Consider the following 25,813-nt stretch of genomic DNA (forward strand, 5'->3'; position numbering starts at 1 on the left):
AACACCCGATACATCTTGAAGATGAGATTTCAGCCATCACCCTAAAGTAACTTAGTTTAAGATGTACCTATTCATATTTATGCTCCAAAAACGACGCAGAGACTGGGTTCTTTTCATGACTACTCTATTGGCAGACAGGTGCGCTATTGGGCTTCGCAACTCCATTGCTGGGATTAGATTGAGAACAGCCGTTCGCAATACCAAGCGCAGTGTCGTCAACAGCCGCGTTGAAGGCGGCTCCACAGTTCGGGTCACTATAAATGTTAGAAGATGCCTTTTTGGATGCTGGAGATAACACACCTAGAGCCTCCACTAGCACTGTTGAAGTAAGAACAAATATCATGGGAAAAGCAGTCCTGAGTGTAGGCATTGCCTAGAGCCGCTCCACTGCAGCCAGCACCACATCGTCCGTTACAAGAGTAACTGTCCAGTAAGTATCAAATGATAAGATGATAGATTCAGCGAAGACTTACTCTCCTGATCCGGAAGGGTTGGCTCCAAAGTTGCTACCCACGACTCCAGTGAAGGTACATTTCTTACCAGCAGCGTTAGTCCAAGAGGCTGTGGCGGTTTGGCCTACACGGAGACATGTAATAGCTCGCTTCTCAAGAACGGGAGAAGCGACAGAGAGGCTGGCGAGGACCAGAACAACAAGAGAACCAAGCATGATGAGTGATAGTTTGAGAAGATGTTAATACGACTGTATTATTTCATGATAGTTATTGATTCACTTTCTTATCTCTCTTATACAAAATTATAGTTACATCGTTTGACCCGGCTATTTGTTCGTCATCGGATGTCTATCTTGAAACGGTAGTCGAACGGAGTATCTCTCGGAGATTGATCGCTTGGTCCACGTGCCCCATCTATAGAACACCCTAAAACCGTTCTTTGACCACGGTAAATTCTCCTACAGGATTGCGACATCTGTACCCCATATTACGCTAAACTGGATATGAATTTGTTGGGAGGTTATCCGCAGGGTGTCAGAAGAATTGACCGCTGAAAGCATAAGAGACGAAATAATTTGATCATCTCATACCAGCTTAGGATAGCATTTAGGCTACTTTATTTCTGTAGCCTAAGTCTTAGAGGACATTTGTTCTGTAATCCACCTAGGTTATGCATGGTTATACAGGCCAAGAGTGATCGTGAGCATTCGGAGTGGCATCGTCCGAGACCACAATAGGGAAGGGCCCGAAGATATAGATGACGTCTTACTTGTCTTTCCTGCATTAAAGTACAAAGACCAACTGGTAAGCACAGATCATAGGCTGTCTTGTTCGCGGTACGACTCGTGATCGAGACCCTTCCTACGTCAAACGAGGATGCAGATTTGCAGCAGATTTGCATTCCATCCTCATTTACCCAGAACTGGCCATCGGAACAGTGTAATTGTCTGGCTTGGAATCACTCCGCATCACACGGTCATTATACATACATCCTTGTCGAGGGTTCATACCGAGAGTTATTAGTCATCGCGATTCGACTCGGTCTAGCCAATTTGAGACGATGCTGACTGCCACAGCCCCCATCCCAATACCTCAGCTGAAGGTTCCAAAAGAAAAACGAAGCAAACTTCAAATGCTCGTATACATACCTCAAAATGCACAACTGGCACTCTTCGCAATGCCGAAAACCTGACGTGGTTTTCTATGAGGGCCTCGGCCTGCCGACATGTATGGATTGTGGTGAAATGGCTCCTCCTCATGAAGTGGACAGAGATCATCAAGACGAACTTAAGATACCGTCCGGGCCGCGGAGGACTGCCATGCACTTGAAATGGCCACCGACTATGCCATTCACCAACAAAGCTTATTATAACGACCGTGATGGATCATTACAGAGTGCTTTGAACACCTATTTGGACAAGCTTCCTTGTCAGAATGGAGCTGATCAGGAAACACCTTGCTCCCTTTCTCAGGCCACCAGTCAACGTCAAGAGTCCATACAGAACAAGCCTACTTATACACAACTTCACGGAAGCAAGATTCGTGTTCTGAGACTATCGAAAGGACGTTTTGAGAGTCCTATACATGGATGTCTTGAAGTCATTGATGTGGAAAGCCAGGAGCTAGACAGTGAAACGCCAAGTACGCTCCTAGTGGACGAAGACAGCAATAGCACCGCATACGAAGCCGTTTCGTATACTTGGGCCACAAGCTCCGGCAATAGACAGAAGGATCATGTCATCTTCATCAGCAAGTCATGGAACATGCTACCTATTACAGAAAACTGTTTTGATGCGTTAAAAAACTGCCGGCTCGAAGATCGAGATCGCTATCTCTGGATTGACTCCATATGCATCAACCAGTCCAACATTTCTGAGAGAACACACCAAGTTAGTATGATGAGGAAAATATATTCTGCAGCCAGCTGTGTATTGATCTACCTTAGCGTAGACCGCACAAACAACAGTTCAAGAACAGTCGACGATCCAGAGATCCTCTGTCTGAATCCTTATTTCTCGCGTATATGGGTTGTCCAGGAGATCGGCTCGGCGAAGAAGGCACTTGTGTTGTATGACCGCCAGTCTATGAGCTGGGGGTTCTTCCACGCGAATCTACAGCGACTAATGACCAAAAGATGGATCCGGCACTTTGGTCGTCCCAGGCAGATCGACGATATGGGCTCTTTCCTGGCACTACTGGAGGACACTTGGGACTGCCATGCGACAGACCCGAGGGATAAGGTCTTCGCTCTACTTGGACTTTGGAAAGCATCTTTAGAGCCAGATTATACACTCTCACCACAAGCTATTTATACAGGGTTGGCAGCCAGCTTTGTGACGGATGAGGACACAAAGCTGGCTGGAAGAGTACTTGACATGGCTAGCCAGGGCCATTCTATGCCTGACCTACCATCTTGGGTTCCTGATTGGAGTGTAAAGAGTCAACAGCTGTACCAAAGAACCTGGTCCAAGGCATCTATGTACGCTTGGTATGAGCCATCGGGGAGTCAAGCGAAAAGGCAAATGTTTCGAGTCCATGGCGCAACCGGTGGTCTTTGTGCTGTAGCTGCAGCTATCGACGTCTTGGCTCCATACCTGTCTAAGGGCTTCCGAGTGACGAGCGACGGGATGAGCACTTCAATAGTCGGTCAGATCCAGATATCTATGCCCCTCCACGTCACATCTAGATGCGAACCAACCGATTATATCTTTTCAACCTATAAGTACGGCTTCTTCATGATCCTTCGAAAGAAAGGAGATACACATGTTTACATGTACATCGGGCTTTGCCAATACAAGTCAGTCGCTACTCCAGAGACCACACTTGTTGACTCGATCAAATACCTTCATGATTGGGCGTGGCTACTAAATAGACAGAGAACATGGTCATGGTCATGGTCTAAGTTAGGAAGTTGGGAGCATCTACATAAGTGCTGGCTGGCGCTCAGAGAGCAACAAAAGCTGGAACGTCGAGTTTCCTTTCGAAGGTTGATATACAAGGCATACTTCCTAGAAAAGATGCGCAGTTTAGCTGAGGCTCTACGATCTCATCTGGGTAGCGGCGACGGTGAATCCACCCAAGTATCAGAACTCTTTAGAAGGAAATGGAAGAAAGCATACCGGGATTGGTTTGAAGTAGACGGTCTACAAGTTTCGATTCAACAGAAATTCAGATCCAATCTTCGAGGCCTTCTGAGGGGCTGGAAGAATTTAGAGCCAACGCAGCAATCTCTCGAATCCACGGTACTTGACTCTTCGATGTGGTTACCTGTCACATCTCATTGGTTCGACTGGACAGAGCATCACGATCGAGATCACTTGTATAGCCACTACTTACCCTTGGCTGCGTGCATATCAAAACAGATTCCTCTACCGCCATTGAACCTAGTCGACACGCCGGAAAGCCGAATACCAATCCTACTCGACTGCAATATTGAGACAGGACTCCGACAATTACAGCGTGTCGCACAAGAGTACCTCTTGACAGCCCCGGAATCAGTTCAGAAGAGTCGGCCTTACCCCCTGGAGGCCTTTTACAATCACAACTTCAGGACCCAATACTTTGATGCCTTCCTACGCTGGTTGTCGAAGCCATGTTCACCTGGTATTGCCTATCTTAGATCTAGCACCAACCTGAATAGTCTGTTGATCTGGGAGACCAAATTCGAGGTGCAGCAACAGATCGACGTTGTTCACCGACGTCTAGACGCAAACTTTGACAAACATCTGGACTCATGGTCAAAGTCCTCTGAAGACAAAAACAGTCTGACGGGTTTCTTCAACCTTATTTATCAGGAGCAATTTGAGCTCCTGTGGATTTACGCCTTTTACGATGCTGAGAGCACGAAGCAAGCTGTTGAAGAATTCCCTTTATTGAACATAGGTGCTCAATTTGCACGTTTATTCTGGTGGAGGTTCGATCGGAGTATCCACAAAGCATACCAATTACTCGAAGGAAAATTGCCCCCTGATGATCAAATTGAACAAGAGTGGGATGAATGTCTTAAGTGGCTGGCACAACGCAACTCTAGAAACCACGTGACAGACTTTCCTTTGTATGAGCCCAAGTTCCGGCCCAAACCAAGGGACGATGCAGACTTCCCGTCTAGTCACCGAGTCTATGACTTTTTCTCCAAGCTCAACTATCATGGGTGGTTCATTTCTACACCTCTGCCAGGGATACCCCCAGAAGACCTCGAGAAAGTCGAGTCTGAACCCACCTCACACTCAAAAGCATCCTTTGCCGAAAAGCGACTTTCACATATCGTGCACTCCGAAATCGAGCGACGAAGAATCCCAGAGAAGGTGTTTTCTTTTCTGTTCAGCGATACCCAGTCTGGACAAGAGCTGCCTGATTTAGACTATGAGAAGTTTCAAGCCACTCTAGAAAATGGTCAGCCGCCTTTTTTAGATTTCAAGCTTGCTGAAAGATGGAGGCAAGAAGCAAAGTCGTGGAACGCCGTGGATGCGTATGTCTCAGACTCCGAGTGGCATATGACTAGCTTGAAATTAAAGCTTTTAGGAGGCTGGGGTGCAAAGACAGAAGAAAAGAATAATTGGGACATATACAAGGAGATTGTTGTGATATAGACTTTAGCTTTATCAAATTCCCATGGGAGAAGTCAAGAGGTTCTGCAAATGGATCTTCTCACGCTTCCTAAGCTCGATCCGTCGTTATGCTCTGAGGATTTAAGATCGATGAAGGCTAAACCCATACACGGCTGTGTTGGTTCAGTGACACTGTGTAACGATATCCGGCATCTGTGCCGTGCCGACGATCTTTCGCCCGATGCTGTACATGTTGGCTGAACGGAATTGCTTTTTGGGTTCACAGCTGAATGAGCAGCTGTCATCATGTCTTGGTCATCCATGTTAATCATGTCTGCACTTGGTAACAAGCTCAGCTCAGCTCTCCACTTTGTGTTTATTGAGTTTTGGAGATGAGATTGCCGGAGAATTTGCAGATCTGCTAGTGTTAGATACCATGCACTAACGCCGCTGCGGCCCGAGATCTGAACGTTAACGGCAACTGCCTACCTAAGCTTCCGTTAACATCTATGCTCTTCGCAGCAATGATTTAGGGACTCTTGTATGTCTCGTCTCTGGAGGCTGTCGCTCGATAAAAGCCGACTTGAAAATAAACTCTGACACGGACTTATCATCGACTGTGAACAGAAGGAACTAGTCTCGTCATACCATCATCATGTCTCACCTCAGCGCACTATCGCTCCGAACCCCTCTTCAGCCCTGAACTGTGTCAAGCATTTGAGTTTCTCTATACATGACCGGTTCATTTGATACCCTATTGAAACCTCAAGGCTGGGGATACTATCCCTATAGTATCGTGTTTGCTATGCAGATCTTGAACCTTCAATACGGTTGATCAAAATCAGGATGGGATGATGCTGATCTTCCGAAATCCATCGGCAGTCAACATGGCCGAATTGACATAGCAGAAATGGGCTGCAGTCATGGCGATCCTGGTGCTGAGAAAAGTATAAGGATGGCAACAAACCCCAGCTATTTCTACCTGATCACTTCACACAACAACAACAACTCATTTACCAGTATCACTTCAAACCACAAGACCATCTCTCATCATGTCTCTTCCCCGCCGCTTCTCCATCACCATTGACGGCATGCCCGTCGCCATGCCCAAGACCGACCCTCAGGAACGTCCCCAGGCTGAACCTGCCAGAAACGGCGAGCGGCCCGCAGTCTTTGAGATCGTTGAAAATCATCTCGTCTGCGGCGAGTTGGTCATGGGTCGCTCCTTTGTTGAAGATCGTAGCTTGATGCCCAAGCGTGTCATCTGGAGCCCCATTCAGGATATGGATCAAATTCAGCCTATTCAAGTTGAGCAAGGCGAAGATGGTCCTGAGCTTAGACTTCGAGGTATGCATGGCACCCATATCTATTGCTGGAAATGATTCTTACCTGTTCTCACAGAAGGGAAACTTGCGTATCTGGATGGTCGACTTTTCAGTCCCATCCTCCCTGGTTAGTCCAGTTCGATCTACTTCCATTACAGTCTGGTAACTAACGCCTCACAGATATGGACAACCAGAAAGTTATTCTCCGACCTGAGCCTTTCTAGAGTCACTAGGGTAGTCTAGGTACGGAACGAATTGATATGGAGATGGGCTTTTAGCATCTTGGTGTCATGGTCTTAGAACTCGTCCGTAACCGAGCGTTAAATAAAGTCAATACAACTCGAAACAATAATTGATACAAACTCACCTTCTTGTGGTCTTGTGTGAGAAGATGTCATGGCCAGTAGCAAAAAAGTGTTGCGGTCAGAATTGTAGGATTAAGTAGACCTAGGTTCAAGCGTATATAGGCCAGACTTACGGCAAAGTCTTACACATACGACCATACCTACCAGAAAATACGGGATCCCGTCCGCTCTCCCATAGTCAAGCTGGTAAGGGGCGGATTAGTAGTTGGGTCGGTGACGACCAGCGAATCCCCGCTGTTGTATGTCTTTTTGCAATTTTTGGGAGCGCCGCAAATGTCGCGTTTTCCCTCTTGTTTTTTTTTCTTTCTTTAGTTCCTCTAAAATTACTTTGCTGGTCAGCGAGAAACAGTTCTTCAAGCAATTTCTACTGTGCAGCTACCGTACCCCGCGCGCCGTCGTGAAAAAGCAAGTAACACCGCGTACAACGATGAGGCTACTTGGCTAGTCAGATAACGGAAAACCTCAAACTCAAACTCGCGATCATCATCACGCTCCACTGGATACACGCGCTTACCCTGCGACCACATTTAGCACAACTTGTGTTCTCAAGAAATTGATAGAAGGAACCATCTGTTGAATTTATGTCAGATTAGACCGATTTTATCTTGATCTTAGCATTAGAGGACGATTCTTCTGCATCATGGCAACTCCTGCGCATTTGCAACCCGTGCCGACAATTGAGCCGCATTTCAGCGCGACGTCGAAGCCTCAGCCAGCAGCATCTATTCCGGCACCAACGGGACCCCCCGGGCCACAATGGACGGAAGCAGATATTTCTGAGTGGCTTCGCAAACACATGCTCTTCTGGCAAGTTGAGCCAACGTCAATACGAGCTCGCACTTGGATGTTGGAAGGCCTTGATCACATTCAGGTTAACAGGCTTGACCTCCCTCAACACTTGGATGGAATCAAGGTCCACCTCAGGCGAGTGTAGGATAGGCAGAACAAACCTGCTGCTGGGACAAAACGAAAGTCAGATGCTTCTGGGGGCGCACCTGCAAAGAAGGCCAAAGGAACCACGCCAATCAAGTCGGAGGGGGAAGCACAAATGCCCCCTCCTCCCCCAAAGCCTCTTGGAAACCTCAAAGGGAAGTATGCGATCGAGACCGACTTCCCCTGCTGCGAAGAGCACTCAGACCGTGCACACGACGTTCTGTGCCATATCACACTGTCCCCGGGCGACCGTGAGACTATGAGAGGCCATTTCCAGATGGGCAACTTCACGGACTACAAGATTCTCATGTTCTTCGAGAAGCGTCCAACTGAGGTGTCCTCTGAAAAGGTATGGTTCAGATGGCGAGGCAGAAAGTCGTACGGGACTAGGAGGACGTACAGAGGTGACGAGAACCATGGATGGGTCAAGTTTCGTGGGAATGGCGAAATAGAGGTCTGGTTTGACAAGCTTAGGGTTCACCTGATTGCCCAAAAGGGCAGAGCGTTGGGCGAGAAGAATAAGCACATCGTGTCCTTGTTTTGGGAGGACTGGCATGAGTATGATGAGGAGGAAATCGATCTTATGGACACTTTAAAACTCCTTCCTGATTGGTAGCGTCGATTGTATATGTGTTGGTAGTATTTGCCGGTTCTCTATTGGATTTGTACCTGAGACAACGGTTTGGCGGAGTTTTTGTTTTATCCCTTAAGACTGCTCATGTGTTCTTGGCGTTAGTGAAACGGAGAAATTGAACACAGGTTTTGAATGTTCCCTCTTCCAAGGTGCGCTGGTTTTTGTGGTAGGCAACGTAGGCTTCTTCGTCATCTCACCACGACAACAGAATATCGGTGAGGACACTCGGCTTTCAAGCCGCACCAACAAACCCATATCACACACTTTCTAGATGTTCTACAGTACTACCATATCCAGATTCATTGGTGCAGTTTCACTGTTTCACTTCGGGCCGATTACTTCAATCATCTTCACCGAGTCTGCATCACATCCTTTTCAAGCCGTAAGGTGACACTATCCCGTACCCATTTCGAGAATCTTGTGTGAACATCTTCGAACTTTGACGGATGACAAGTGATACTCAAGAAAATGATTGTCTGACTATGATTTTGAGCCGCGTGAATCACATAGTCCAAAGAAGTATAAATGGCCCCCGAGAATCGACAATCTTCCTCCCTTTCTCAAACTTACACAACAAAGAATCTAACACATACTCGACCATTGCAAGATCGACGTTTCTAAATTTTACCAATTCTAACAAACACTTTCAACATGTCTAGCCTTCCCCACCGCTTTACCATTACTGTCGACGGCAAGCACATTGCCAAGCCCGAGCAGAAGAACGAGGAAATGTTCCAGGCTGAGTCCGGCAATGAACCCGCCGTCTTTGAGATCAAGGATGACCGTCTCGTCTGTGGCGAGTGGACTCTTGGTCGCTGGGTTGTAGAGAACAAGAGCTACCTTGCCAAGCCTGTCATGTGGCGCAAGAACGAGGAGGCCTCGCAGGAGTTGCAGCCTGTTGAGGTCAAGGTCGGTGCCACTGGCCCTGAGATCACCTTCGGAGGTTAGTTGTCCTTTTTACTGCTCGTGTAACATTTACTGACAGTCGATCTACAGATGCCCCTGGTATGGCTATCCACGACGGCAAGCTTGTTGCGCCTCACCAGCAAGGTAAGTCTACCCCGTTTGAAGCATGACAGTATCTAATCATATATACAGATGAGTGCCAGACCGTTGAGATACGAGCCGAGGACTAGGCAAAATTGAATTTGTAGGCCACAAAAAGGGTTATCTGTTTGTATTTTTGAACAATAGGTTCTCATGGCGACCGTGGTCTGGGGTAGTGATGACTCCATAGTTTTATAAAAAAGCCTTTTAAAAACAGTATACATAATAAGTGATTACAAGGGACTTACTGCATGTTTTATGGGATTCTTGCCAAAGCTCGAAAGAAGTTCAGTTCTGGGCAACACGCAAAACATCATATTGGCTACAGGTTTAGGGTCGTCCCTAGTGATTGACTTCTCATTCTGAAAAAAGCAAAAGTCACATGTCCCACTGGAAGACTCACTACACAACTTCGTCTCTCCAGAGGTTCGCGAAATTGAAGTCGCCCAAGGGTTGATATGAACTGATCCAAGTGAATAAGATGTTGTGTTTGTTAGGCTCTCAGCGGCCAATCCCTCTGCTAGCCTATCGGCCGTACTTGTCGGCGAGTGGTAGGGCCTAGTGTCTGGGGCCTTGTCTTGTTCTCGACAGGAGGGATTGATACCATGAGGTAGCATCCAGAGACCACATGGTCAGCAGGTGGGTTGGGGAGCCATTGGCACGGTAGCGAGGACTGCCATTGCATATACGTAGTATAGGCCTACCAGTAGGCCAGTGGACGCCAATCTTGGTGTACGCAATGTCCAATGGACAACGCACACGAAGCCACCCTCGATTGCAGTAAGTTCTAAGCTTTATCTATCAAGGCCAACTCCTACAAACAAGATCATGATCAGCAGTCATGGGAATCTGCAAAGGTCAGAGGTCATCCCAGCAAGAAGCATACCAAATCGCGAAACAATAATATCCATGCACGCTTTGACTTGAAGACTGCTTTCATGCGTAAAGAGCAGGACCAACAGAGCTAGGAGCGGCACGGCCCATCCCAGGCTCGGTAGAAGTGGCACGTCCTGAAACCCATGGTAGTGGATTATGTGACCATGCAGAGGAAGACGCCTGCTACATTGATAAGCCGAGGTATAGACGGGCTCTATGAGTGATAGCTCTTTGAACTAACCCAGGGAAGGAATGGCAATTCGTAATTCCTATCATACGAAAGTAATCGCTGCTTTAACCGGACCTAATTCTGAACCCCTGTATGAGTTCGAACCAACAGGTGGGGTCGCGACGTCGTATGTAATCCAACAGCAATTAAGAGCGACATGACAGCCCCTGTATTACAAGGAACATTCCTGCAGAGACTTGTTGGTTAGCTGAGGATTTGGAACCAACCGTCTGACCCGAAATTTATCCCAGGATCTTCTTGAATGATTGGTAGGCTGTGCATATAACAAGCTTCAAGGATTTTGGCTACAACCCTACCTGCATATACCTGCCGAATCTGCAGAAAGAGGCACAGCACACCGTCTATTATAGAATTGCCGAAGTCATAGACAATGTTGCTAAGCTACGATGTTGTAAGGAATAGACGAGGTCAGAGTGTGTCGACATGGGTAGATGAAGGCTTTCTTTGCAAGGTCGGTTGTTAAGCGAACAAATGACGCGAGAAAACACACAACGGTTTCTTCCTCGGCGGGATCTAGCTTCTTTGAGGAATGATTGCCATAGAAGAAAGTCAATTTTGCATTAGCTTGGGTCTACGTTGGATCTTACGATGATTACTATTTACCTCACCCATGGGCCATCGTCGGCTGTGCTTGAGTCCGTTGACATTATTTCCACCCATCACTAAACCTTAGATTGGCAAGATCAACATCTGACCATAAAATCTTTTCTGCTCTTGTGGAACGTTGTGGCCATGGCTGTAATTGCCTCCACCATCACGGCACCTGAACTGTCTCCCTCTACACCATTTCATCCTCAGCATGATAATAGCTACAGCTGAGGGCATGCTTACCGTTGAGGCATATAACTGATTACCTAAAAGATGATAAGCTTCACCTGGCAGCCTTAGTGCCACATCATGTTCTTTAACATGCATCCTCCTCCGAGCCTAGAGCTGCATGCAACTTCTTCAATATCCACAGATCGGCTCCTTCAACGTTGCAGCAACAGAGTGGAGAGCCCGTCTTCCCGCGTATCCATAGCAAATTACAAACACCGCGGTATCCGAGACGGTTTACTATGGCGAATTGAGGCAATGGGTAGACGTAGCGCATCCATCGTGGTGGACTCGGATTCATCATCACTCGTGCTAGGATGACCCAACCAAGACCTAGATCGAGGCCGACTGTCACAAGGATAACCTGGTTTGGAATAGTTGGTGGGGTACACTAGGAGCTGCAGGCAATGAACCCGGGAACCGGGATGACCTTTCTGTCTACTGATACGGTTCATGTCTCTGGTACAGTATGTCTTGCCATTTCCTCGCCGTGATCCTATGTGATCCATATATGTCCGTGTCTGTATCTCTCCAATAGCCTAGAAGATTATCCACGCTTCTCTCATGTGAATTTTGTCCAAGTTCACGGCTCTTGTATTACATCATTCAACATCTCTTTACAATCAGTTCACCCTGATTCATACACACAATGCCTTCCGAGATTCCACCATGGAGAGAGCCCATTGCCATCGTGAGCATGGCATGTCGCCTACCAGGTGGCATTGACAAGCCGTTGGACCTCTGGGACCATGTTCGAGCTGGACGTTCATCAGCCACGCCTATACCAAAGGATAGGTTCAACACTGAGAACTTCCTGTCCATGGACCCCAACAAGAAGGGAGAACAAGCCTTCAGAGGTGCTCACTTTGTCAAGGGAGACATCAAGCAGTTTGACCACAAGTTCTTTGGTATAAGCAAAGACACAGCAACAGCCATGGATCCTCAGCAGAAGCAATTGCTTGAGGTTGTTTACGAGTGTCTTGAATCAGCCAACATCTCTATGGAGACAATCTCCAAGTCCAAGATCGGGTGTTACTGCGCCATGTTTGTGAGTGATTATCACGACATGTTGATGCAGGATCCGGAATATCTTCCGACTTTCATCGCCATTGGAACAACTCGTACCATGCTTGCCAACCGCATCAGTCACGCACTTGACCTTGGAGGTCCCAGGTATGTTATCAGTGAGCTTGAGATCGGCGAAAATGCTAACATAAATACTTAGCGTTACCATTGACACAGCATGTTCTGGCTCATTAGTCGCCTTGCATCTCGCATGCCAAGCGCTGCAGGCCGGCGAGTGTGACGGTGCCGTAATTGGCGCCTCAAATCTGTTCTTGAGTCCTGATTATGCGCTGTCCCTTACACGTTTGGGTGCCATTGCTGCAGATGGTCAGTGTAAGACATTTGACGCAGCTGCCAACGGCTATGGCCGTGGTGAAGGTACCAATGCTGTGTACATCAAGAGGCTCAGCGATGCCATCCGAGACGGTGACAGTATCAGAGCCGTCATTCGAGGAACTTCCTCCAACAGGTATGTCCCAACTTGTTCAATTGACGGACCCAATACTAACGAACATAGCTCTGGTGCTACGCCTGCTATCACCGAGCCTTCTGGCAGCGCTCAGAGAGACACAATCCTGCAAGCTTATGCTCAAGCCGGAATTGCGAACTTTAGTGAGACAGGATACTTCGAGTGCCATGGCACTGGTACGCCTGTTGGTGATTGTATAGAGCTCGGGGCTGTTGGAGCAGTGTTCAGTGAGAGTCACAAGTCCCAAGATGCTCTTTGGGTCGGTTCGGTAAGTCGCACTCCGTCACTTCAGATTCTTGCACATAAAATACTAACATCAGGACAGACAAAACCCAATGTGGGACACTCGGAAGCGGCCAGTGGTCTAAGCAGTTTGATGAAAGTGGTGCTGGCGTTAGAGAAGGGAGAAATCCCTCCCAACACCAATTACAAGACACCCAATCCCAAGAGTATGTCTTGATTCGTCTCCTCCACGTGTTATTACAATGACTGACCATGACTTTAGTCGACTTTGATGGATGGAGAGTTCGCGTTGCTACTGCACCGCACCCTTGGCCTTCCAAATCCATCCGACGAGCAAGCGTCAATTCCCTCGGTATCGGAGGATCAACCGCTCATGCCGTCGTTGAATTTTATGAGCCTCCCAAGATCACCAATGGCATCACCAATGGAGACAACGGTACTAATGGTGTGAATGGCACACATGACGTCAGCGTTACCAACGGCACTAATGGCCATGTGGAATCCTCTCCATCCTTCCTTGTGTTTACATCTGGCGCGTCTCGTGACTCGCGAGAGACAAACACTGCCAATCTTCTCGAGTTCCTCAAAACCCACGAAGAATGCCATGAGTTGACCGCTCCTCTCATCACGGCACTGAATGCACGAAGTCAGATTCACGTTCGGCCATGGAAGTCCTTTGCTGTCGCGCAGACTGTTGGCGACCTCATCCAGCAGCTTGAGGGTAACGCGCTCAAGTCTAACCAAGCGCCGACTAGTAGCAGCGAGCCCAAGATTATTTTCACATTCACTGGCCAAGGAGCGACATGGTCGCAAATGGGAAAGCGCCTGCTAGAGGCATTCCCTGTCGCGCGCAATACCTTCTTCCTGCTGGACGACGTCGTTCGAGAACTTTCCTCTTCGGAAAAGTCAGCATGGTCTCTTACAGGTACGTCGCACGACACCTCCAAAATCCTATCCCACGGGTACTGACTTCTTTACAGACAAGCTCACTGGTGAGCTTACGCAAGATGAGATCAACTCGCCGACACTCGCCCATCCTCTTTCCCTAGCGGTACAGATTGCTCTCACCGATGTGCTCTCCAGCTGGGGCGTCCTTCCAGATGGTGTCGTTGGCCACTCAGGTGGTGAGACCGCCGCGGCATACGCGTGTGGTGCGCTTACTGCCAAGGAAGCCATCACGGTCGCTTACTATCGAGGAATCGCATGTGAGAACGCTCCATCCGGTGCAATGCTGGCCGTGAGAAGTGCGCCAGACGCCAAGGAGCTTCAAGATGCATTGGAGCGCAACGACGTGCAGATTGCGTGCTTCAACGGACCTCAGAACCTTACTCTGGCCGGCCCCATTGAGGGCATCCAGAATATCGCCACCGAGCTGAGCAGTCACGGGATCGTCTCAAGGAATGTTGCTGTCACTCGAGCATACCACACTCGGTCTATGAAGACAGTGGTTGATGATTACATGGAGAAGCTTCGAAATGTCCTGCAACCGAAGGTGGGACGTGTTCCCATGTACTCGTCTGTTACCGGTCGTCAGTTGGAAGGAACTGAAGTTGGTGCTGACTACTGGGGAGCCAACCTCGTTTCACCAGTCCTGTACACTGATGCCGTCACACTGGCCATGGCTCAAAAAGATCGCAAGTTCGGATTGTGTGTCGAGATTGGACCGCACTCATTACTATCGCGACCAACATCTGAGATCGTCAAGTCCCTCGCTGACGCGCCTCAATTGCCCTATTTCTCCACCATGCTCCGCAATGCAGACACAAGCCAACAGCTGATGAGCCTTGCTGGCGATTTGATTCTCAATGGAAAGCAATTGAGTCTGGAACAAGTGAACAAGTCCAACCCTCTGTTCCAGGGCAAGTCTGTTCGCCTCCCCAATCATATCCAGGACAATCTTCCCGCTTATGCTTGGGATTATTCTTCCACACCTTGGACTGAGCCGCGAAACAGTTCTGAGTGGCGATTCCGAAAGAACCCGCGACACGAGATTCTGGGAACTCGCTGCCGAGGGGCGAATCCTTCGGCGCCCACGTGGAGGAACAAGGTGTCGATTGAAGACGCTCCTTGGCTAGTCGACCATCAGGTATGTGGTGAGCGATCCATGGACATATACATCAGACTAACACATCGCAGGTCAACGGCATCGTGACACTGTCTTTCACTACCGGTATAGCAATGGTTGTTGAGGCTATGATGCAGGTTCAAGAGGAGAGCAAAGAGGTTGACTGGTCAAACTACTCGTTTGAGCTGGAAGACTTTGTGTTCTCCAATTCCATCATCCTCCCGGACGAGAGCCCAATCGATCTCTTCCTTACCTTGATCCCACGAAACGACAACGCTCGATCTGAAGAGACTTGGTACGACTTTACCATTTCTTCGCTCAGAGGCGATGTTGATATCCGTCATTGCCACGGCAAGGCTGCAGTCCTTGAATGTAAGTACCCAACCGCGGAACAATTGATGACTCAAGCTCACCATTCTCAGCCGACAACGAAAATGGTTCGTCCCAGGGCAGAACCTCCTGGCACCACATGCCTCTCGAAGTACCGCTGAAGAGCTACTACAAGACTCTGGAGAGAGTAGGATATGGCTATGGGCCCAAGTTCCAGCTCCTCTCAGAAGTCCGAGTCCGCCCAGGGCTCTCAGCGTGCGCTGCTAAGATCGACATGACATCAACAACGCAGTCGCCCGTCCGTGGCCAACGATATCTTTTGCACCCAGCCATGATGGATGCGGCTCTTCAAACACCCGCTTTGGCTAACCGCTCGGGTTACTTCCAGGAGATCGATACTTTGCTGTTGCCGTCGCGCATGGAGAAGATCTCTATTCGCATGCCCGCCGACAAGACGGACATCGCTTGCTGCACTACCAACACATCTCCTGTTGGATTCACTCGAATCCAGGGAGGCGTCCAATGCTACGACGCGATGTCGAAACCATTCTTCGTCGTCGAGGGTCTGCAGATGGACAGGGCCACGAGTGAGAACCAACCTACTCTGCCATGGCTGAGGCTCACCTGGAAGCCTGATATCGGCGACATCTCGAACAATGACAACTTGGCCAGTTCCATCCAGATTAAGAGTCTTCCCGCAGAAAACAAGCTTGTCAATCTTGAAGACCTGGTCAAGGAACTCATACCTCTCATTGTTGAGAATGGTGTCGAGAAGGGCGAGGACCTGGCTCCTCACCTACAATCGTACCACACGTGGATGCTTGAACAAGCTGAGCTGCATCAGGACAGGCTCGTAGCCCGCCATAAGCAAAACGGTTTTGCAACAGTTCGAGAAGCCATCTTGAAGGTTGTTGCTAACTCCGGAATCTCTGAGACTGTCGACGCCGCCATCGTATCTCAGCTAGCCCTCAACATGGCAAAGATCTTCCAAGGAGAAGTCGAGGCGCTGGCCGTTTGGCTCGAGAACGACCTTCTGTACAGGTTCTACGAGGAAAGTATCTTCACAACAAGCATGAACCAGAAGCTCCGTTCCGTTGCCGAGCTCTTAGCACACAAGAACCCCAACATGAAGGTGTTGGAGATTGGAGGCGGAACTGGTGGCGCGACAACTGAGTTGCTGCACGGTTTCTCCAAGGCCGGAGGGCCGGATGCGTACCAATCGTTTACTTTCACAGACATCTCAGCAGGTTTCTTCGAAAAGGCGAAGAAGAAGTTCGCGGTCTGGGATAGAATGGACTTCAAGACTCTTGACATCGAGAAGGATATCTCGGAACAGGGTTTTGGTGCGGAGAAGTACGACCTTGTGGTTGCAGCCAATGTAAGTCTCCGATGCACGTCACTGCCTACTATCCATTACTGACCTTTTGTCTTCTAGGTGCTTCATGCTACTGCTGATCTTCCATTCGCGATGAAGAACATCCGCTCGTTGCTGCGTGACGACGGATATCTACTGGTTGGCGAGCTGTCAGAAGGTAAGTGACTCCTTCGCCCATACCATATATACGAGTAACTAATACGTTGACAACGCAGATCTCACTTCAGCAAATTTCCTTTGGGTATGATTCAATCTTACATCGCGCAAGGATTCCATCACTAACTATCTCATAGGGACCCTTGACAGGCTGGTGGTTGCGCCCCCGATCGCCTGGTCGCTCTGGACCTGGCCTTTCCATGGATGAATGGCGACAAGAGCTTGCTGCGGACTTCGACAGCGTTTCTGAGATACAAGCTCAGCGCGAGGCAGCCAACAGCGGCCAAATCTCAAGCACCATTGTCATGACTGCGAGAGCGAAGCCCGTCGACTACACTCCTCCCGAGCCACTTTCGGAGCAGAAGGTTCACATTGCAGGAGTGAACAGCGTGTCGGCGACTCGAGATCATGTCGAACAGTTCCTTGCCCAAAAGGGTGTGTCAGCCACATCCGGCAGTCTCGAAGATCTTACTTCACGAGAATGGTCAGGCGAGTGGCTCATTCTTGTTGATGAGGCTGAGGGAAGCTTCCTCGCTTCTCTTGGGGCGAAGCAATTGGAGGCGTTGAAGTCATGGCTCGCTAAGCCTATCAAGTGCATCTGGATCACTCGCAAGGTATATCTCGAGCCGCAAAGCACGACAGGAGGCCTTGTGACTGGTTTCGCACGAACGCTCAGGATGGAGAACAGCCAGCTTGAGCTGTACACTCTGGACTTGAGCAGTGAGGGTGATGCTGCGTCTAGTATCATTTACCACGTTTTGGAGCGAATCCATTACTCTCACGGCGATCCTATCTCTAAGCTGGATTACGAAGTGGCTGAGAAAGACGGCCAGCTGTGGACATGTAGGCTTGTCAAGGACTCGGGTCTGGAGGACGCTTATGGTCCCGCTCGAAAGATGAACCTGCCTGCCATGGAGGTATCGCAGGCCCCACATCACTTGGTTGTGAGGGAGCCGGGAATTTTTGACAGCCTTACTATGGCACAAGATGACGAGTACTCAGCATTGCCAGACGGGCATGTGCTTGTTGACGTCAAGGCTATTGGACTTGACGAGCGGGTAAGTACCACTTCCTCCTTCCGATCAACAATAATGGTCATGTCTAATTACGATACAGGATGGCCGAATTGCCCAAGGAGCCCTTCCGGCGTTGGAGTTTGGTCGCGAATGCTCTGGTGTTGTCAGGAGCTGTGCTGCCAATGTCACATCAGTCAGTCCTGGAGACCGCGTTGCTGTCATTGGGCAAGGAACCTTCGCGACGCAGTACCTGGCGCCTTCGGCCTGTTGTCGCAAGATTCCTGACTGGCTCTCGTTTGAGGATGCGGCGGCAATCCCGACAAGCTTCGTCACCGCGCTGTATGCGCTTACAACACCTGCAAGAGTCTCTATAGGCCAGGTATGTATTGCCAATCTCGACGCACACTTGTACCTTCAGTACATTAACACCAAACAGAAAATTCTCATCGCCAATGCTACGTCGACTCAAAGCATTGCTCTAGTCAAAATGGCGAAAGCGCTCAAGCTTGATGTCCACGCCACCACCACTGACAGCGACAAGTCCCTTCTCACCAAGTATGGCGTCGGTGCATCAAAGATCTTTACGGTTGCACCAAAAGTCGGTCGTTCCACCGCCGCCCATGCGATGAGTGGACATACTTACAGACTCATCCTGAATACTCAATCGGGACAATATGCAGGCTTTTCGCACGCGATAGCCAAGCGAGGAACTTACGTCGAAATTGGATCGGGTGAAGCGCAACGGGAGGACGACGTTCTCCGGCCTAACAAGAACGTCATGTTTGCTTCCATTGATCTTTCAGATGCGTATCATGAGAGCAACGAAGATCTCGGAGAGTAAGTACTCTCAATTATTTATTGTCTCTTTCTAGTTTACTGACAGACTATTTCAACAGACTATTGGATCAGGTTATGGGTATGGTTGAGAGGCGGGAGGTCAATACCTATATGCCGCTTGAGGTGTCTGGGCTTCACTCTCTTCCAACCGCTTTCTCAGCACTGTCGACAGATGGTCACAAGAAGCAAGTGATATCACTTGCAAACAGCAATGATATGCAATTGGTTAAGGTATACATTGTCAATCACACTCGTGTAGAATCATAAGCTGACTTCGCCATTGTAGACACAACCCAAAACATCACCCTTCGACCATCGAAAGACATACATCATCACTGGTGGTCTCGGTGGTCTAGGACGTGCCATCGCAGTCTGGATGGCCAGCTATGGTGCTCGAAATCTCATTCTTGCTACCAGTTCGGTCGCGAGAGCTTCGCAATCTGGTGATCTTTTGCAGCAGCTGTCTTCATACGGGTGCAACGCCAGAGTTGAGGTTTGCGACGTCGGCAACTACTCAGCTGTGGAACGACTTATCGCCAGTGCAAATACACCAGTTGGTGGTGTCATTCATTCAGCATTGAGACTTAGCGTAAGTACTTGTCCTTGACCACATGGCTCTCTATTCATTGATCTAACAATCTCTCAGGATCGCTTCTTTGAGGACATCACTCTAAACGATTTCGATGCGGTTTTCAGCCCCAAGGTTAACGGTGCACTGAACCTCCACAACTGCCTTCAGGGACAGCACCTTGATTTCTTCGTCATGCTTAGCTCGGGATGTGGTGTTCTGGGTAACGAGGGCCAGTCGAATTACTCGGCGAGCAGCACATTCCTTGACACCTTTGCTCGATATCGTCAGAGCCTTGGTCTTCCAGCTTCGTCCGTTGATCTCGGCTTTGTTGAAGATGTCGGAAACATCAGCGAGCGTCCCGAGATTCAAGCTTCCTTGCTGTCTCGTGGTCTCAGACCTATCACGGTGCGAGATGTTCTACGCGTGGTAGAGGGTGCTATTGCAACCGGTCTGCCTGAGAACCCCACAACTTCCAAGGACTCTACCTACGATAACTTCGCCCAAGGCCAAATTGTTCTCAGTTTCGGTATGATCGACAAGGCCACATCTGAATGGCAGTCTTGGGCCAAGGACGCAAAGTTTGGTATGCTGCGATCCAGAGCTACTGACAATGCGGCGAGTGATGCGGATGCTGGAAGTGGAGAGAGTGCAGTCCAGACAGCCGTCAAGGCTTTCCGAAGCGCTCTCGGACGACTTGGTGATGCGCCCGAGGGTAGAGAAGCTGCTTTACAGCCCACCGTTTGTACCGCTCTTGTTGCCAAACTGGCACAAGTGCTGTCCATGAAAATTGGCGATATTCAGCCGTCAAGATCGGCAGTCCAGTACGGAATGGACTCTCTCATCGCGATCGAGGTCAGATCTTGGGCGAGATATGCGTTCCAAATTGACTTGCCTATCAGTGATTTGACAAATCCGTATAGCATTCAGGATCTGGCGGCGAGGGTTTCTCGGATGATTGTGTGAGGGCACTGGTGTTTTTCTTCGGACACGATATAGGCGATAGTTTTGGATCTGCATTTAGTATCTCATAAATTACTATTAGGATATTCCTCCACAATCAACTTTATACGCCGTTCCCTCGCCAAAGGATATTCATGTTCTAATAATATCAACACCGCTTTATTCATCTATGCCTTGGTCGATACAGTTTCTATCATCTGCCGGATATCATGAACCATTCACCGCTAATCATTGAACCAATCCCGTGCCAAACCCTCCAGTGACCTTCCCAAATGCCGTTTCTTGAAGTCGTGCTCAGAGTATGTCTCCTAAGAAGGGAAGCGGAGTACCTGATCGACTGGTCTGGGGAAGAGAAGATTCTGATCTAGAAGCTGAAGCTGTTGCCGAGGTGAGACTCGACGATCGAGGTATTCCGTCCCACGGCTTTTGGGCACATATAGTAATTCTAGATTTCAATCGTAAGTAAAAGCTCACACCCGAGCTTCCGAGAGTTGCTACTCACAATGTCATGAAAGAATGGTATTTCGTGTTCGGAATCTCTCTTCGCACTTCTGCCAGAAGAGCATGCACTTGGTCTGCAGTCCATCCCAAGCCTTGCGTAAAAACGGGCATCGTTAACGGTTCGACAATAAGCAGCCAGTTCTGCGTCATAAGATGACCTATGCGCTGTAACTTCTTCCCAGGATAGCACGCATTCGTCGGCGCACCGTTTCTCGTCTCGACGATAGGCTCAAACCCAATCTCCTGCAGCAACGGCTTGAATTTCTCGGGGTAATGCACAGTAGTGCCGAAATTCTGCAGGCCTTCTTCCAGTAAATCGTTCCATCTGCGAAAGGCGGTTCCTCTTAGTGAGTGATCAGGTGAGTTTACTATGGCGATCCATTCTGTGAACTCGACCCAACCTCCCGGCCGTAGATGCTCGAAACATGATTGGATTAACTTCTTTTTGTCGTTGATATCGCCGAGTTGTCGAATATGGATTAAGTCGAAGTTGCCGCCGCCTTCAAAGTCCCAGTCTTGAGTGATGTCCATCGTTTTGAAGGTGCAGTTGGATTTCGTATATTGTGGGTGAACGGGTTCGATGTCTACGCCGAGGACTGAACAGTAAGGGTGTTTCTGGGCTACAGAAGATTAGATTTGAGGTTGGAGGCATTGGCTCGGAAGAATATTTACCAAATTCCTGAAAGTCAAAAGTTAGAAAGGGATATAATGTTGGTATTGTCGAGCGTGTGAACTTACAAGTGCCCATATTCCACCTGCTGTGCCTACATCGAGAACTCGTTTTGGTCTTGGTGTTATGGGTGATAAGTGAAGTTGTCCTTTAAAAACGTTGATGATAACAGTATGTTGTATGACTGAGAAGGTGTTAGCAACGGCGCAAGCCTACGCGAGGCAAATGTAAATACCATTTCTATCTTGTTCTTGCTGGAATGAGAGTTAGCTTAGTTCTGAAAAGCATGTGAGGATGTCTTACCTGTGTATTTTGTAGATATCCGTAACCTAAATGTTGCGTGCGGTCAGTAGCTGATTACAGCCGAATGCGTGCTCGAGAGAAACGTACGAACTGAGGATTTTGTAAACTTGCTAACCATAGACTGAAAGAAACGTTTTGAGCGTGATGCACTGATCAGGTCAGTATACAGTCATGTTGAATGGCAATAGTAATTTCTCACGTCTTCAATGGTTTGTAAGTCGATACATATTCGTCTGAAGAATCTGAAGAGTCTTCCAACAATTCACTGCTAGGCCGTAAATTACTCGATTGGTGAGGAGCATGATCTTCATTGGCCTAACACGATGGTCAGTTTCGGACATATCATATCATGTAGTTGATACTCACATCATCAAGTCGAACCCTTGCAGCAGCGGCCGGGGAAAGAGTTTGCCGATCCCACCCGCCTGAGCGTCGGCTAACGGGTGTTCCAGGGGCTCCGGTACTCCCTGAAAGGTTATTGTGGCTCTGGTTCAGGCTCTGGCTGTCGCTGGAGACGCTAGAGGCGTAATTGGAAATGTTGGACGAAGACGAGGCGGTGAGTGTCGCAGGCCTTGTCGCTGCTCGGTCCCGGTCCCGGTCTCCAGTGGATCCAGCCCCGGCGCTTCTCATGGAGCTCGAGTCGCGTCCATTGTCTGCTGTGTCTGCCATTTGTTGCAGTATTCGTATGACGACTCGACGAGTGAATTTGACAGGAGGGAATGCGGGCCGATCCGACGCCAAAAAACCGTTTGCTCTCTCTTTTTCCTCTCTGCCCAAGCTTCCTTTTTTAGTGTGATCGGTGGGTTCGTCCTTGTCCTTTTGGGGGAGGTGGCAAATGAATAAATTGATTGTCGGTAAAGAAAGATGAAGAGGAGAGGTGATTGTAAAAAAGCCAAGCTTTTACTACCGAATCCTGCAGGAATTGCTGTGGTATGCAGTGCCCGTGCCAGTGACTGTGACTGTGCTGTGCTGTGCTGTGCTGTGCTGTGCTGTGCAGTAGGTAACTATCACTCGCAGGTCTGTCTGATTCAAAACAAGCCCAATGGGGTTGGGGTCAGTCGGTTCTAATGGATGAAATTTCTGAATTTGGGCGCATCACCCTCTCTTCTATTTTTTCCACGTCTCCCTTGCCAGTTGGGCATTGAACTTATCCTTGTTGATGTCTCGTTCTCTCAGTGATCATCCCACTCTCTAGCCCTGTCCGGTTAGCACTTCAGTGTGAACTGCCAGCGCGTCCCTACTGGAAATAGATTAAGGCGTCGTTTAGAGTTTAATATTGTTTTATTTTTTCAGCTTTGTAACCTCAGTGGAGTGTTAGCGTCTTAAGCGAACCTGTCACATTGAAACTAAATCCCTGAGGACACAGACGTAGGACATAACACGGCTCGTTTTATAATAGATAGCCCGTGTGATATCGTATCAATAAGATTTGGTGTTTGTGACCACAAATTCCCATCACATTATGAGACAAACAAAGCATTGTTGGTGCATGGCATTCTCTCGCTCCGACAGCTGTCCCCTGTTCCAGTGACTGTGTGGTGGGGTCCTTCCATGTTTTGGATCCATGATGGAGCAGGGGTTTCTCGGCACTTCAACTGAGGCCCGGTTAACCCGTTCATGATAAAGCGGCGACACTTCTCATCACGGTTTTGTAACATCTCGAGTGATGAGAAAAGTTGCAGGTTGCAGGTAGCTTACAGAAGGAATGCCCCCCAAGGCTTATACTGCTAGGGTAAGAAAAGTCCAAACGCTATTCTAAGTTGGTATAAAGTGTCTAAATTGCTTTGTCTTTGTGTTTCCGGCAGGCAATTCTTTCACCACTCTGACGTGTTGGTCACTGATTGGAATGCTCTTGCTATAAGTACTAGAAAATACTGTGAGACAGATTCGAAGGAATACCTCAGCATTTATATATTTTGAATCACCACGCCGTCTTCTGCCTTGGCTACGAATATCTATGTAATGGATGTCGGTTACCCTACATCAAGGCAGCTCGAGGAGCCAACGCATAACCTATTCACTGATGTCATCATCCAGAATGGGCGATTGTGCAAACAATTTCGCTTTCGGTTGTCATACGCGTATAAGAAGAATCGATCCTTGTAAGCACAAGAGACGAAATGACGCAGTCACTTTGTGCTGACCAAGACCAGCATTCAGACCACTTTGTTTCGACGCCCAAAGTCTAAGACATTCTCTCGCTACCCACCTGATAGTGAGACTTTCAACCACCAAGATAAGCAAGCTAAGAGTTGTACTGCACTACATTTGCGACACTTTACTATAGCCAGGAGCAAGTCCTAGGCAACATCACGTAAGCCTAGATAATCATCCCCGACGGCATGAACACACAAGAGAGGTCCTGCTCAATTTGGGGATGAATTGGATATTATCCTGGGCAGAAACCGAGAGAGGTAAACCGCTTCAAGCCTCGTATCGAAACGGTTTCTACATAGCTCGCAGGCCTTTTCGATATCGATCAAAAAACATCAGCAACAGCGGGATATCTTACTCTGCGGGGTCATACAAATTAGCCTATATGAAAGTCAGCAACTGCTTCTTATAAAACCCTCACATCTAGGCAGTACTTCCCAAACTCATCTCGTCATCACATCGAATCTCATCATGACTGGCCTCAGATACGACCCAGAATACTACAAAGCAATCGGATCACCCCCCATAGGTCCCAGGTCCGATCCACCTCAAACAGTACACCAACTTAGATCTGGTATCGAAAGCACCATTCGAAATTTTGTTACCAACTCGCCATATCCACCTGGGGTGAAAGAGAATGTATATACTGTCAAGAGTTCCGATGGGGCTGAGATCCAAGTCACCCGCTTCGCATGCGACGAAACACTAGCTTCGAAGGAACCGACGCCTGCGGTCGTTTATTTTCATGGAGGAGGTTTCGTGGCCTGCACGGTACCGCCATTTGCGCCGCAGATTGCGCGTTTCGCGAATGACTCAAAGTTGCCTTACTTCGCTGTCGACTACAGGTTGGCTCCGGAGTATCCTGCTCCTGCGGCACTTGAAGATGCTTGGGCAGCTATACAATTTGTATCGAACTCTGCTGCGGAACTCAATATCGACCCTACTAGAATCGCCTTGTACGGTGATAGTGCGGGCGGTGGTCTTGCCGCAGGCGCTGCTCTGATGGCTAGGGACCGTCAACTCGATCCTCCGATCGCAAAACAGATTCTGATCTATCCCATGCTGGACGATCAATACAACCTCAAGGAAGGCGACCCGTATCTCGACATCCTAGTAATGAGACCGGCTGGTGCAAAAGTCGCATGGGACGCTTATCTTTCGAAACTCCGAGAGGGTGGTGATGAGAACTCTTTATCTTACGCTGTTCCTGCGAAGGCTGCCAGCTTGAAAGGTCTTCCGGCTACATACATCGATATCGGATCTCTAGACCTCTTCCGAGATGAGAGTTTGAGATATGCTAATAGATTGGCCGATGAGCATGTTGAGGTAGAGTTGCATCTTTGGCCGGGACTGCCTCATGGATTTGATGGATTGAGAGAGCTCAGTTGGTTCAAGAGAGCTACTGAGAGTCGAGTGAGTGCTTTGAGAAGGATGTGATCATTGTGATGCGCTTTGTAGCCGATTGAAATTAGATCCAAACCCTTAGGGTGGCTAGTGGGTAACAGAGAGATTGTTGTCTAATGCTTAGAATAGTAAAATAAAAAATGATGGTCGAATTATTTCATCTCTTATGCTCTTCACAGCCAATTCTTCCGGTGTCCTTAAGGTATGATGCGTGTAGATCAGCGCGATCTGCTCAAGGTATGGATATGTGTGAGCAAAGCATAATACGACGGAACTCGGTTGATGTCGATCTATACGCGGGTTCAATAAATTTGGACAGCATGATAGAAATTGTCCATAATAGTCAGGTAAAAAGCTGACCTGAAAGGGTAAAGACGACCGATGCATATGAAATGACTTCTTCAACTTCCAGAGCCGCGTCAATAGAAATGCGGAGGAATGTGGGGTAA

At 48.6% G+C, this 25,813-nt stretch overlaps 8 protein-coding genes across 8 annotated transcripts; 6 read left to right on the top strand and 2 right to left on the bottom strand.

The window, feature by feature from the left end:
- Positions 1–124: 124 nt before the first annotated feature.
- Positions 125–667, bottom strand: B0J16DRAFT_323911 (uncharacterized protein; the record flags this gene model as incomplete). Its single annotated transcript, XM_046125797.1, has 3 exons — positions 125–254; positions 301–423; positions 474–667. The coding sequence occupies 3 exons, from the start codon at positions 665–667 to the stop codon at positions 125–127; spliced, it is 447 nt and encodes a 148-aa protein (XP_045978791.1).
- A 939-nt stretch (positions 668–1,606) lies between these two features.
- B0J16DRAFT_292201 (heterokaryon incompatibility protein-domain-containing protein) lies at positions 1,607–5,078 on the top strand (the record flags this gene model as incomplete). The annotated part of the gene is made up of 1 exon (XM_046124320.1): positions 1,607–5,078. The coding sequence occupies one exon, from the start codon at positions 1,607–1,609 to the stop codon at positions 5,039–5,041; it is 3,435 nt and encodes a 1,144-aa protein (XP_045978792.1). The 3' UTR covers positions 5,042–5,078.
- Positions 5,079–6,051: 973 nt separating this feature from the next.
- On the top strand, positions 6,052–6,548 carry B0J16DRAFT_404125 (uncharacterized protein; the record flags this gene model as incomplete). The annotated part of the gene is made up of 3 exons (XM_046132770.1): positions 6,052–6,346; positions 6,401–6,451; positions 6,505–6,548. 3 exons carry the CDS (start codon positions 6,052–6,054, stop codon positions 6,546–6,548), a joined length of 390 nt encoding a protein of 129 aa, XP_045978793.1.
- A 488-nt stretch (positions 6,549–7,036) lies between these two features.
- B0J16DRAFT_404128 (uncharacterized protein) lies at positions 7,037–8,238 on the top strand (the record flags this gene model as incomplete). The annotated part of the gene is made up of 2 exons (XM_046132771.1): positions 7,037–7,602; positions 7,663–8,238. Exons 1-2 carry the CDS (start codon positions 7,330–7,332, stop codon positions 8,236–8,238), a joined length of 849 nt encoding a protein of 282 aa, XP_045978794.1. The 5' UTR covers positions 7,037–7,329.
- A 669-nt stretch (positions 8,239–8,907) lies between these two features.
- On the top strand, positions 8,908–9,392 carry B0J16DRAFT_404130 (uncharacterized protein; the record flags this gene model as incomplete). The annotated part of the gene is made up of 3 exons (XM_046132772.1): positions 8,908–9,199; positions 9,253–9,306; positions 9,355–9,392. The coding sequence occupies 3 exons, from the start codon at positions 8,908–8,910 to the stop codon at positions 9,390–9,392; spliced, it is 384 nt and encodes a 127-aa protein (XP_045978795.1).
- Positions 9,393–11,681: 2,289 nt separating this feature from the next.
- Positions 11,682–20,484, top strand: B0J16DRAFT_182187 (uncharacterized protein). Its single transcript, XM_046122631.1, has 16 exons — positions 11,682–12,418; positions 12,471–12,779; positions 12,828–13,047; positions 13,105–13,228; positions 13,285–13,947; positions 14,003–15,108; positions 15,159–15,459; positions 15,510–16,795; positions 16,853–16,949; positions 17,008–17,033; positions 17,086–18,006; positions 18,065–18,343; positions 18,401–18,801; positions 18,861–19,032; positions 19,088–19,390; positions 19,448–20,484. The coding sequence occupies exons 1-16, from the start codon at positions 11,895–11,897 to the stop codon at positions 20,333–20,335; spliced, it is 7,620 nt and encodes a 2,539-aa protein (XP_045978796.1). The 5' UTR covers positions 11,682–11,894; the 3' UTR covers positions 20,336–20,484.
- On the bottom strand, positions 20,424–22,801 carry B0J16DRAFT_348649 (S-adenosyl-L-methionine-dependent methyltransferase). Its single transcript, XM_046128773.1, has 9 exons — positions 22,173–22,801; positions 22,006–22,121; positions 21,894–21,955; positions 21,807–21,832; positions 21,739–21,757; positions 21,572–21,687; positions 21,506–21,512; positions 20,835–21,453; positions 20,424–20,777 (listed from the first exon to the last, which is right to left on the bottom strand). Exons 1-9 carry the CDS (start codon positions 22,473–22,475, stop codon positions 20,627–20,629), a joined length of 1,419 nt encoding a protein of 472 aa, XP_045978797.1. The 5' UTR covers positions 22,476–22,801; the 3' UTR covers positions 20,424–20,626.
- A 1,470-nt stretch (positions 22,802–24,271) lies between these two features.
- Positions 24,272–25,441, top strand: B0J16DRAFT_182201 (Alpha/Beta hydrolase protein). The gene has a single exon (XM_046122633.1). It carries the CDS (start codon positions 24,432–24,434, stop codon positions 25,395–25,397), a length of 966 nt encoding a protein of 321 aa, XP_045978798.1. The 5' UTR covers positions 24,272–24,431; the 3' UTR covers positions 25,398–25,441.
- Positions 25,442–25,813: the final 372 nt, after the last annotated feature.

The sequence above is a fragment of the Fusarium flagelliforme genome, assembly GCF_020744385.1.
Source record: "Fusarium flagelliforme strain FIESC 12 MPI-CAGE-AA-0113 chromosome Unknown B0J16scaffold_7, whole genome shotgun sequence".
NCBI classification, from domain to species: Eukaryota; Fungi; Ascomycota; class Sordariomycetes; order Hypocreales; family Nectriaceae; genus Fusarium; species Fusarium flagelliforme.